The 13,471-nt window shown below is 47.3% G+C and overlaps 1 protein-coding gene across 3 annotated transcripts in view; it reads left to right on the forward strand.

Annotated features, from left to right (window-relative positions):
• USP43 (ubiquitin specific peptidase 43) overlaps positions 1-13,471 on the forward strand; it is a 62,634-nt gene that overhangs the window by 26,197 nt on the left and 22,966 nt on the right. For 2 of the 3 annotated variants that reach the window (XM_042916756.1, XM_042916757.1), the window contains exons 6-9: positions 2,871-3,006; positions 4,311-4,446; positions 6,327-6,438; positions 9,804-9,907. In XM_042916756.1, coding sequence (XP_042772690.1) covers positions 2,871-3,006; positions 4,311-4,446; positions 6,327-6,438; positions 9,804-9,907 — 488 coding nt within the window. Of the gene's footprint in view, positions 1-2,870; positions 3,007-4,310; positions 4,447-6,326; positions 6,439-9,800; positions 9,908-13,471 lie in introns of all 3 variants that reach the window. The other variant, XM_042916755.1, reaches the window with a different exon arrangement.

Below are 13,471 nucleotides of genomic sequence, written 5' to 3' on the forward strand. Positions count from 1 at the left end.
CCGCTGACCAGGGCTGTTTAGGCTAATTTCTGGTTCCCAGGTGACTCCCTGGTGACTCATGAGTTTCTGTTTGATTGGTGACAGTCCCTGGTGTCTGTCTGAGATGACCGAGCCTTGACCTCTCCCTGCATTTACTCAGAATTTCCAGAAAAGGATGAGCAAAATCGTCATAATTGCGACCCTAGCCATTGCGACGCCAGCAACCCCTCCGTGGTGTTTCCCAAGTGCTGGGCGCCATTTTATGAACTTCATTCGTAGCCGCTTTCATTTTCACCACCTTGCGAAGTCAGTACCATAGTTCTCCTCCTCCTACCGGTGAGCCGAGAGGGGGCCCTGAGAGGTTAAGTGACCCGCCCGAGGTCACACAGCTGGTAAGCAGCTGACCCAGGATTTGCACGCAGGTGGTTTGACTTCACGGCCCGAGCTGTGTACTTCCACTCCTGAGAATAGGAACCAGGACACTGAAGGGGCGATAAGTGACAAACAAGCAGCTACTGAGGATGTGTGAGAGAGGAGGTTTAGGGGAGACTGGGAGGGCTATGCACTGCCTTTTTTTTTTAAAGGGGTCTTGGTAAGGAGGTCGGATTTACTGTGACTTTGAGGGCAGAACTCGCAACAGGGACCCCAGTGAGAGGGCAGGGTGGAGGTGACGGTGGTCAACAGCCATGTGGCATAATGGGAAGGGTTTGGAATAGGGCCCTTCTTAGGATTCAGTCAATCTCTACTTTTCTGACCTTGGACAAAGTAAGCAACCGGTCCTCTGCGTCTTTAACTGTAAAATGCAAATTTTACATTTCCCCCCTGACGACCTCGCAGCATTTTTTTTTTTTCAAATTAAAAAAAAAAAAAGTGTTGGGGCACCTGGGTGGCTCAGTCGGTTGAGCGGCCGACTTCAGCTCAGGTCATGATCTCACGGTCCGTGAGTTCGAGCCCCGCGTCGGGCTCTGTGCTGACAGCTAGGAGCCTGTTTCAGATTCTGTGTCTCCCTCTCTCTCTGCCTCTTCCCCCGCTCATGCTCTGTCTCTCTCTCTCTCTCCCTGTCAAAAATAAATAAACAAAAAAAAATTTTTAATGTTTAGCCTTTCTGTTTAGGAATAACATGCTGTAAAGGATGTGCACCTTGAGGGTGTGGTTTGTTGAGTTCTGTGCACATCCATCCATGTAACCTCCAAGATTACTCACTCTGTGGGCTCCTTCCTGCCCCCACCCAATCAGTGCCTCTGATCTTATCAGCGTTTTTACTGGGGTATCACGTGGGGGAAAAGCGTGTATCTTGCTTGGTGAAGTCAAAGTGCTCTTTGGGGATATATTGAGAGAGAAAGAGAAAATAGGACAGGGGGTGACAGTCTTGGGAGAAGAACCACAGGGGGAAAAAATACCCAAAGGGGGATGTCTGTGAGGTGGAGTTTGCACAATTCAAAGAGTAAAATAATTGTCAGAAATTTGAGAAGTGTGGTGCTTAGGGAGGTAGGAATCACTTGGGATTCCTAAGTGCACAGGCAGGCATTTTGATTGGAACTTCAACTCTGCTTTATTTTAACTGGCGGGTTTATTCCCCTTACATTATCTATGATCATGGATATACTTGGATTTATTTGTATTCTCTTTTTATGCTTTCTGTTTATTCTGCTTTCTCTTTGTTTCCCTCTCCTTTACTGCTTCTTTTCTATTGAGCAATTTTTATTCCAGCTCTTCTGCTTTGGAACATATATATGCTATTTCTATGCTTCTTTAGTGGTTGTCCTTAAAACGCCAACATGCATAACTAGCAAAGTCTTATGTTAATCTTCCCAAACAGCACAAGGATCTTGGCGTGCTTCAATCTCCCTTCTGCCGTTTTATTACTGTGGATATTATTGTCCAGTATTTTTTTCAATGTTTATTTATTTATTTTGAGAGAGAAAGAGAACAAAAGTGCATGAGCGGGGGAGGGCCAGAGAGAGAGGGAGAGAGAATCCCAAGCAGTCTCTGCACTCAGCATGGAGCCCAATGTGGGGCTTGATCCCCTGACCTGAGATCATCAAGAGTCCTGATATCAAGAGTCCAGTGCTCAACCGACTGAGCCACCCAGGCGCCCCCAATTGTCCGGTATTTTAATCTCTCCTCCCCTTTCTCCAGGTGTAGTAATGGTACTAGTTATTATTGTGGATTTATGTAGTCAGCACATGTTTACATTTACTAACGTCTACCCTTTTCTTTGGCTCATCATTTCTTCTTAAAACTCAAGTTTTTTTTCTGGATTCTGTTTGTTTGTTTGTTTGTTTGTTTGTTTGTTTGTTTGTTTTAACCCTGAAATGCATCTCTTACAAGAGAATTTTGTAGCTAGTGTGCCTTGAATGGGTTAGATGTGTTGAGATGTTGATTCCTTCAGCCCTCGAGGTGACAGGACCCTCAAGGTAGTCACCCCTTTTCTTTGCTACAAGACCAACTTCTGCTTATCCTGGTGTTCCATCAAAGTAAACTCCACATTTACCGTGATGTGAAAAAAGTTGGCAAAACTATTTAGAAGTTATTTCACTGGAGATCTGTTAACAGTAAACACTCTTAACGTTTCATCTGAAGAGAGCTTTATTGTATTGTCATTGCCTGCATGATAGTTTAACTGGGTATAAAATTTAAAAACAAATCCCCCCCCTCTCCAATTTTCTTCCCCCATCTCTTCCCTCAGCAGTTTGAGGGAAGAGATTGTTGCCATTGGGGTATCTGTGGCCAATCTAATTGTTATACCTATTCTGTTTTATTATGAAAAATAAGTAATGTTTTTCACCTAAAAGGGTAAAAGAGATGTTTGAGACTATCAGTGGCTTTTAGATTTCTTGCTTAAGTTTCCTTTGAGAAATCAAGAGGGAAAATTATCTTCCTTATTCCAGGTGATCTTGGTTGAACTGTGTCCCAGTGGATTCCAGCGGTCTTTCTTTGATGAAGAGGACCTGAATACCATTGCAGAGGGAGATAATGTATATGCCTTCCACGCCCCTCCACCACCTGGCCAGGAGATGCTCTCGGGTACGATGTTGCTTTGCGTAACCATATTTGGATATTATGAGTTATACATTTGAGAGTGTACTCCTTGCATGCTAAGGCATAGGACGTTTACTTTTTGAATTTGGACCTGTCAGGCTTATTTTCTCTGATATTTGCTGTACAGATGGTTGATTATCAAGAATTATCTAATCACTCAGGGGTTCTCAAAACCTTGATGAGTATCAGAGTCACATGGAAAGCTTGTTGAGGCAGAGGTGTGAGTCCTACACACACAGTTTCTGGTTGAGTAGGTCTGGGGTAGGACCCGAGAACTTGTATGTCTGACGGGTTCCCAGGGGTGCTGCTCCTGCTGGTCCTGGGACCACCCTTTGAGAATCACTATTCAGAATAGGTGCCTGGGTGATCTTTGTCTTTAGGACTCTTGTAGTTCAAGGCCTGTGTTTGCTTGAAGTAAAATGGTTACAGATTGGAGCAGTAGATGGCCAGAAAGGTTATTAAATGACGTTTGTTAGCAACCCCACTTCCTGATGCTTGCTTTTCCTGAACTTTGCACTGGCCTAGAAGGTCAGTATCCGACAGTCTTCCGTGGCAGTTCATTATACATTCTGGCCCAATTAGCTAGTCAAGAAGGCCTGTATTTGGAGGAGCCTGGGCCAGCATTGCCATATAGTCCAAGTGAATCCTGTGCCCTTGGTCATAACCTCAGCCAGCCTAGGTGGCAGGCCATGGGAACCAGGTGTCTGGTTTCTCTGAGTCAACAGGGAGCCCCTGTGTCTGGAATCTGGAACAGGGCATTGACCGGCCCTGATCATGTTATAGTTCAATGAAAAGGCCTTCATGTCAGGTTCAGTCAAAGGTAACACACCTGTGCTTTGAAAGTCAAATTTTCAGACCGGAGTGGAAATTGAAGATTGTCTAACTCTTCCACATCCTCAAGGGTGAAAATTCTTACCTTCTATGTGTTCTTCTTTTGTTGGCTGAGAAAGCCAGAGCCAACTCATGGCTCTCTGATCAAGGCATAAAAGCAGCCCGAATCATTTTGGGGTATTTTTCAGATTGGTTTTGGGAAGTGTTCACTAAAATCCCTGCCCACGTTTTAATATTACGGGCTGAACACAATGGCAAATTCACTACCACGTATATGACCTTTGTATACCAGGTATCAGATGGCACAGGGGTCACATATCTTAATATTTCTTTCCTTAAAGTGCTCTGGAGTCTCCCAGGGGTGGTTGATAGATGCTCAAAAGAGAAGAGGGGCAGGAGAAGCCGGGGCTGTGCCCCAGCGAATTCTTTAAGAATGCACCGTAATTCTCTCTCTTTAGCTCACCCACCTGGTCTTTCCATCTCCCCGCGCTTGGCAGCCCACGGGGGTCAACGGTTACCCCCGCCTGTCCAGAGTGAGAACAAGGTGCTGATCCTCCTCTGTAACTTGGCGGGGTCCGGACAGCAGGCCAGCAGGTATGTTTCATTCCATCTTCTTTTTATGTGATGCCTGGGATGTATAGGCATGGACTTGGAATTCTGTCTAGAGTAATTTGAATTTAATAAAATCAAACATCCATTCTCAAGGTTAATCAACTGGGAGTAAAGTACTTTCTTATCATGAGGATCATCAGTAACCGCCTTAAGCAGATGGCAAACGAGGGGCTCCTGGTGGCTCAGTCAGTTAGGCGTCCAACTTCAGGTCATGGTCTCGCACTTCGTGGATTTGAGCCCCGCGTCGGGCTCCATGCTGACAGCTCAGAGCCTGGAGCCTGCTTCCAATTCTGTGTCTCCCTCTCTCTCTGCCTCTCCCCTTCCCATGATCTTTCTGTCTTTCAAAAATACAAAAAACATTAAAAAAAAAAAAAAACAGAACAAAGTTTTAATTACCAAAAATTACGATATAGGTTGTGCTTGGGTGGTGGCTCAGTCGGTTGAGTGTCCGACTTCGGCTCAGGTCGTGATCTTGCAGTTCGTGAGTCCAAGGCCCATGTCGGGCTCTGTGCTGACAGCTCAGAGCCTGGATCCTGCTTCCGATTCTGTGTCTCCCTCTCTCTCTGCCCCTCCCCCACTCATGCTCTGTCTCTGAGAAATGAATTAACCTTAAAAAAAATTTAAAGAAAAAAAGAAAGAAAAAAAGAAAAGACAATAGCGGGGTGCCTGGGTGGCTCAGTTGGTTAAGTGTCTGACTTCGGTTCAGGTCATGATCTCGCAGTTCATGAGTTCAAGTCCCACATGGGGCTCTGTGGTGACAGCTCGGAGCCTGGAGCCTGCTTCAGATTCTGTGTCTCCCTCTCTGCCCCCTCCCTGCTCATGCTCTGTCTCTCTCTGCTTCTCAAAAAATGAATAAATGTTTAAAAAAATTTTTTTAAATTATGATATAGGCTATAAGTAAAAAAAAAAAAAAATTTCTTGAAGCCAAAAAATTGTAGTATAGACAGAAGAATATACATTGAAATCATTGTAACAGAATAGGCCAAAGTGTAATTAAGTATTATATGATAAAAATGGTATATTTCATATTATTAACGAATGAATTATTCAATATGTAAGGGGGGGCAAATTTATTTCTTTTTATTTGATATAATCAATTTTTTTACTCCCACCATAGATTTGTATGTATATGTTCTAGATTAATTGAAGAACTAATTATAGAAAAGGAATCCATAAAATAACTTGAAAATCATGTCGGGAAATATGTATATCTTTGGGTGGGGGACTATTTTAACACCTAAGGCAGGAGGCTATAAAGAAAAAGGCTAACGTTTTAGATGCATTTAACATTTTAAGCACAAACAAGAAGAAAATATTTACATCAGATGACAGGTGAAGGGCTCATAATCCATCGTTTAAAACCTAGCTCTGAAATTAGCGAGAGAAATACTCTTAGTAAAACGAGGCACAGAGATTAATGTTAGCTCACGGAAGAAACACAAGCACAGATGAAAATAGTCCGCTTTGTTAGTAGCAGAAGAAGTTCTAATTGCAATAGAAAGATGCTGTTCACCTTTCAGGTTGGCAAAGGACTTTTAAAACCTGACAATACTCATCCTGGGCCAGTGTCAAGGGAATGGGGCCCATGGTGTGGTGTGGATGGTGTGGCTTTTGTGGAGAGCAGCTTGGGTATGAATAGCTTTGGTCTTGCATATCCGCTTCTGGAATGTTATCCCAAAGAAACAATCAGTCACGTGCGTCCATCCGCAGCGACGGTTCTCGGACGGGCAGTTTTGTATTATGCTGGGTGCTTAACTCTTACCCAGTGGAGCGGTGGTCTTGAGCAGAGCAAACATTCATCATTGTCGAGTATTGTTGGTTTTTCCTTTGCTGAGATAACCCGATGACCTTGGATTTTTCAGGTTTGGGCCACCTTTCCTGATACGGGAAGACAGAGCCATTTCCTGGGTCCAGCTCCAACAATGCATTCTCAGTAAGGTCCGCTATCTCATGAAGAGTGAGGCCCCCCTGCAGGTCAGTGTGTGTGCATGTGTTGTGGTGGCTAGAGACGGGGGTAGGCATCTAGGAGTAGCTCGGGACAGACCAGAATTTGCTGTTAATGAGAGCGTTCAGGGGCGCCTAGGTGGCTCAGTCGGTTGAGCATCCGACTTCGGCTCAGGTCACTATCTCACAGTTCATGGGTTCGAGCCCTGCATCAGGCTCTGTGCTGACAGCTCGGAGCCCGGAGCCTGCTTTGGATTCTGTGTCTCCCTCTCTCTCTCTGACCCTCCTCTGCTCATGCTCTGTCTCTCTCTGTCTCTCTCACAAAAATAAACATTAAAAAAATTTTTTTTTAAATAACAAACTCAAAGGCAAAACCCCTTTTGGCCCTGCTCATTCATTTATTCTCAGATTGGTAGTTTCCAAATAAAAACGATATGCGCTGAAACCATTCCTTTTAGCCCCTAGAGTATCAGACAATATTCCGATGGCTGCTTGCAACAGACAATGTCAAAATTTTGAGGGACAGGTCGGGAGCCTCAGAATGTCAATTCCCTCTGACTGTTCTGTATGTCAGGACTTCATAATCCGTGCTCCTTCCTGCTCAGGGAAGACCGTACATTTAATTCAGGATTTACGTGAAATAACACTTTGTCAAAGACCTTCTCTGCATCCATACCCGCCTTTATCTCTTAAAGGATTTTTTTTTGTTGTTTTGTTTTTTTTTGCTCTACAGACTGCCCAGCAGATCTGCCTTGGTGCCCAAATTAGAGATTCTAACTTCTCTCTAAGTAGGTCAGAATCTCTTGTAATATTTTTGCAAGTGTGAGACCACGTTTATGTGACGGGTGAACTCTGCTGTCTTCCTTCTCCACCTGGTCATACCCGCACTTTGCTTCCGCACCTCTCCGGCCAGTTAGTTTTCAGAAGCCCCTGGGGCAATCAGTGGGGCCAGCAAAATGCTAATAGAGGCAGCCTCGCACTATGGATGCTTTTTTACAGACTCATTGGTACATGTGTGGATGGGCCTGATTTTCTGTAGGAATGATGTGTTCTGAATGGTTGTGAGGCTCCTAAGGAGAGCCCATCCGTTTGACCACGTTTCAGCCCCATATTAAATGCTGGCTCGGGATGGTGATCATTTGAAAAGAACACATTGAGAATTCTTAACCTTGAGCCAAAGAGATTAAAAGTAGTGAAGGTTCGGGGCGCCTGGGTGGCTCGGTCGGTTGAGTGTCCGACTCTTGATTGAGGCTCAGGTCGTGATCTCACGGTTTGTTGGTTCGAACCCTGCATCAGGCTCCGAGGTGACAGTGCAGAGCCTGCTTGGGTGTCTCTCTCCCTGTCTCTCCCCCCCTCTCTCTCCCTGCCCCTCCCATGTGCTCTCTCTGTCAAAAAATAGATAAAATAAACTTTAAAAAGAAAACTAAAAAAAAAAAGGAAATAATGAGGGTTCTAAAATGAATTTCCCTAGCTACGAATGAAGGACAGGAGAATGTCTTACAGAAATAACCGATCTGGTGGACAGAATGAATTTGTTGGGAGGGAAATTTCTTTGTTTTCCTAGTTACAGCTGAGGTCATCTGTGACCATTTTAAGAACTGTATTTGCTTTACTTGGACACTGCATAGATTTTGTTTTTAATTTGTTTTTAATGTTTATTTTTGAGAGAGAGAGACAGACCATGAGTAGGGAGGGGCAGAGAGAGAGAGAGAGAGAGAGAGGGAGGAAGACACAGAATCCAAAGCAGGCTCCAGGCTCCAAGCTGTCAGCACAGAGCCCGATGAGGGGCTCGAACATACAAACTGTGAGATCATGACCTGAACCAAAGTCAGGTGCTCAACAGACTGAGCCACTCAGGTACCACCACCCACCCCCGTTGATTATTTTTAATGGTGGTAAAATATACAGAACATTTTAACCATTCATGAATGTACATTCGTTATATTCATGATGTTGTAAGACCATCACCATTATCCTTACCCCAAATTTTCGTCATCCCTACAAAAACTCTGTGCCCATGTAATGACTCCCCAAGCCCCCAGCCCTTCGCCCCTGGCAACTTCCACCCTGCTTTCTGTCCCTATGAATTTGCCTACTCTACCTATCTCATAAAGCAGAATCATGCAGTATTTGTCCTTCTGTGTCTGGCGTAGAGCCTTTCCAAGGTCCACACATGCTGCAGCAGATGTCAAGATTTCCTTCCTTTTTAAGGCTGAGTAATATTCCATTGCGTGTATAGACTACAGGGTGTTTGTGCACTCATCTGTTGATGGACGCTTGGGTTGTTTTCACCTTTTGACTTTTGTGAATAATGTTGTGTTTCATGAATGTTTTAAGACTGCCTTCAATTTCAGAAATGTTAGAATATGGAAAAAAACACCCACGCACCTTAGAATAAAAACAGATGTAGTGTTTCCTTATGTGGCTTGTTTTGAAGTGTGTAAATACTCACTAAGCATTTCCTATGTACAATGGCTGCTAACTGGGGCGCCTGGGTGTCTCCGTCGGTTGGGCGTCCGACTTCAGCACAGGTCCTGATCTCACCGTCCGTGAGTTCGAGCCCCGCGTCGGGCTCTGTGCTGACAGCTCGGAGCCTGGAGCCTGCTTGAGATTCTGTGTCCCTCCCCTGCTCACACTCTGTCACTCTCTCTCAAAAATGAATAAACATTAAAAACTAATAAATAAAACACTGTTCATGGTTTTGGAAGATTTAATGTATTACACGGTGTTAGATCACCACGTGAAAAGGTACAGTGTGGGGGCGCCTGGGTGGCTCAGTCGGTTAAGCGGCCAACTTTGGCTCAGGTCACAATCTCGCAGTCCGTGGGTTCGAGCCCCGCGTCGGGCTCTGTGCTGACAGCACAGAGCCTGGAGCCTGTTTCAGATTCTGTGTCTCCCTCTCTCTGACCCTCCCCTGTTCATGCTCTGTCTCTCCCTGTCTCAAAAATAAATAAAACGTTAAAAAAATTAAAAAAAAAAAAAGGCACAGTGTGTATCTTCTGGAAAAAACAAAGACCTTTGTATCTCTAGGTTTTGAATACTAATTTTTTTTTAATGTTTATTTATTTTGAGAGAGAGAGAGTGTGTGCTTGTGAGTCTGGGATGGGCAGACACAGAGGGAGGGAGAGAATCCCAAGCAGACTCCACACTCAACACAGAGCCTGACATGGGGCTTGATCCCACGGCCGTGAGATCATGACCTGAGCTGAAATCAAGAGTCACATGCTTAACCGGCTGAGCCACCCAGGCACCCCTTGAATACTAATTTTTAAGGGAATACTCAACATAGACTATAAACAAAAAGGGTTACGGTCTTTGAGTAATTTATTTGCACCTGAGAGTCTCAGCGAAATCAACGTGACGATGAGCCGGTGGCTGTGTTTTTGTCTCAGCAGAACCCGGGGTCTCTGTTCTCCATCCGGGTGGTGGGGCTTTCTCTGGCCTGCAGCTACTTATCCCCCCAGGACAGCCATCCCCTCAGTCACTGGGCAGTTGACAGGTAAGAGGACTGTTCCAGATTTGGTGAGAGAATGAGTGCAGTTGTATTTGACCGGACTTCTTTGAGGTTCTGGGTTAGTAAATTGGTTGTAATCTTAGCTGCTCTTGATAACTTGCCTTCCAGTCCCGGCCACTCGTGTTAGGCCCTTAGACACATTCTGTGTCTTCAACCCATAGGTCTAGAGAAGGGCTGTGATGGCCACTTTGAAGATGAGGGGTCACCGAGGTTCCCAGGGATTAGTTGACTTGCTCCTATGTGTGGAGCTAATGGCCGAGCCTGAATTGGAACCCATTTCCGCCTGAGCGAGAAACCCAAATGCGTTCAGTTAGGTCATGCTTCTGAATTGAGCCTGGATGTCCCGTCTGGGGTAGAGGAGAATTCTGCTCGAACCAAAGAACACTCTGGCTGCGACTGAGGCATAAAGCCGGTGTGCCCACCCCCACGGCCGTGCCAGGCAGCACCCACGGGCACCATGATACCGGAGAGGCGGTTTCACTCTACGACTTTTCTAACGCGTTTGCTCCTTTTCCCACAGACACAATGTGGTCCATCCCATCTTTAACTTCCTGGCTCGGTCCGCAAAAGCTGAACGAATCTATAACGTAGACGTGATATTGTGGTTTCCATTAAGAAATAGTATTGGGTCTCGCGACACAGAGCGCAGAAGACCCTTGGAATGCTTTTGGTGGTAACAGCCCCTTTCAACCACACCTGAGTTTATATGATTGAGGTGTCTTCTGGAAAGAACCTAAGGATGGGGCCTGGTTGCCAGGACAGCCAGTCATGTGATTAAAGGTTGGAACTACCAGTCCCATCCCCAGACCTCCGGGGAGCCAAGAGGGGCTGGAGATGGAATTCAGTCCCCAAGAGTCGATGATTAATCAATCATAGACCTGAGCAGAAATCAAGAGTCGGACGCTTAACTGAGCCATCCAGGTGCCCCATGTAATATTTTTTTAAAACACGAAAGGCCTAGGGGCGCCTGGGGTGGCTCATTCGGTTAAGCATTTGACTCTGACCCAGGTTATGATCTCGCGGTTCGTGGGTTCGAGCCCCCACATTGGGCTCCGTGCTGACAGCTCAGAGCCTGGAGCCTGTTTCAGATGCTGTGTCTCCCTCTCTCTCTGCCCCTCCCCCACTCACGCTCTGTCAAAAATAAACGTTAAAAAAAATAAGTAAATAAAGGCCTGGGGTGCCTGGATGGCTCAGTCGGTTAAGCGTCCAACTTCGGCTCAGGTCATGATCTCCCAGTCTGTGATTTCGAGCCCCGTGTTGGGCTCTGGGCTGATAGCTTGGAGCCTGGAGCCTGTTTCAGAATCTCTCTCTCTCTTTCTCTGTCTGTCCCACCCCACTCATGCTCTATGTCTCTCTCTCTGAAAAATGAATAAACCTTAAAAAAAAAAATTAAAGGGGCGCCTGGGTGGCTCAGCCGGTTAAGCGTCCGACTTTGGCTCAGGTCATGATCTCCTGGTCCGTGATTTCAAGCCCCGCGTTGGGCTCTGTGCTGACAACTCAGAGCCTGGAGTCTGTTTCAGATTGTGTCTCCCTCTCTCTCTGCTCCTCCCCCGCTCGCGCTCTGTCTCTCAGAAATAAACATTAAAAAAAAAATTTTTTTTTAATTAAAAAAATTAAAGGCCTATTTGCCTCTCCCCCATTAGAGACCCGTATCTCCAGCCTAAATTTATCCCTGAGATACAGCCCGCCCACCCCCCCCCCACGCCCCCCACCCGTGTCCTGCTTAACCGTCTCTCAGATGTGCCATCCAAACGTTTGCTGCTCGGAGCTCTTCCTGCTCAAGCCTTTCCTCCTCCTGCTCCTGTGTCAAAATGGTGGCCATGTGTCTACTGAGGGACCCAAGCTGGAAACCTGAGAGCCATTCTGGAGTCCTCTTCCTCATTTTCCCTCACCTTCAGCCCGTCCTCAAGCCTTCTTGTTCCGAACCCTGGCAGCTACTCAGCTCTGCTCCCTGTGTCCACGTTCACTGCCAACCCCTGGGTTTGGGCCCATGGAGCCTCTTGGCTCGATGCCCCGGGAGCCTCCAGACCAGGGGCCCTTCCCTTCCTGTCTGTCTGAAACCCTCCGGTGGCCCACGGGCATACGGTCCACGCTTCCGGTGGCAGAGCTCGCCACCCGCCCCTATCTCCCTGTGTGGCCTGCCCCTCACCGGGCTGAGGTCATTCCAGCGCAAGCCCTGCCCTCTGCTCCCGCCCAGCCCTCTGCCTGCAGGGCCGTTCTCCCCACCACTCTCCACTCGCCTGGCTGTCTCCTGCTCATCCTATGCAGGGAATCTCTGGGCACTCGCAGCCATCGCTTATGCGCGTCTCTCCCGTTAGACGCTGAGCTCCGTCAGAGAGGGTAGAGGGTAGGGATCGTGTCCCTGTGATGCTTGGAATCTCACCCTCCGTCCATAAACCCCGAGTGCTGCCCTCTTTCCTTTGAGTCAAGGCCGGGATCAGGAGGGGAGATCGTGCTGTCTCCTGAACGATGTTTCCACGCTAGGGGCAAACTCCACGTTGTTAGGCCCATACCTCTCCCTTTTTCGTGCCCCCAGGGGTTTTGTAGGACAGAATTAGGGCCTGAAGCTACCAGCTCTTTCTGCTCTCCCAATGTAGACGCCAACCGAAAAGTAGACTGAGGGTTGAGGCAGAGGGAGCTCAGTACGTTGGGTTTATCTGTGAGGCTGAGTCGAGGATGTGGCTCAGATGAGAGCATATCCTGTCGACTGTTTCCCCAGAATGGAATGTCATTGTCTCCCGTCAGCAGGGCTCGCTGAACTGGGAGGGCTCGCCCCAGACACACCTCGTTCCGTGCCCCCCCCACCCCCTCTTGCTCAGCACACTGTTAACGCAATTCCAGCCCAGACCTGGCAGTGCTCACCTACAGGATTTTGTACCTTCTGTGAGCTCAAAGCCTGTTTTAGAATCTTCCTGGTGACAGTTAGGGACGCATGTGACACCCCCTCTTTTTTCTCGTGATACATTATTTACTTATTTTTTACTATTTACTTATTTTGAGAGAGAGAGAGAGAGAGAGAGAGACAGAATACGAGTGGAGGAGGGGTAGACGGAGAGGGAGACACAGAACCCGAAGCAGGCTCCGGGCTCCGAGCCGTCAGCACAGAGCCCGATGCGGGGCTCGAACTCACGAACCGTGAGATCGTGAGCTGAGCCGAAGTCGGACGCTTAACCGACGGAGCCCCCCAGGCGCCCCTCTCGTGATACATTCTAAACGCTCGGGTACAGACAGACGTTGTCGTCACTCGTCTGTGTCTTGTGGATTTCGGGACAAAGCTTCGCCCTCTCCGCTCGCTCCTTGACTCGTCTGAAACGGGCTGAGCCCAAGCAGCTGGGAAGAGCTTACGGGGTGGTTTACCCTGAGCGTTTCTGCATCTTTGAGGCCGTGGACGCGGACGAGAGGTGCCTGTTCCACATTGCGGTAGAAGCAAAGTTAGAGGCCCGTAGGAGACGTTGTTGGAATTGGGGCGTCACATAGGACACCCAGGTGGCACTGCCCTCTAGACACCGAGAAGATGGCTGAGGCTTCAGTGGGAGAGTGGATCTGTGT

This window comes from Panthera leo, chromosome E1 (genome assembly GCF_018350215.1).
Source record: "Panthera leo isolate Ple1 chromosome E1, P.leo_Ple1_pat1.1, whole genome shotgun sequence".
NCBI classification, from domain to species: domain Eukaryota; kingdom Metazoa; phylum Chordata; class Mammalia; order Carnivora; family Felidae; genus Panthera; species Panthera leo.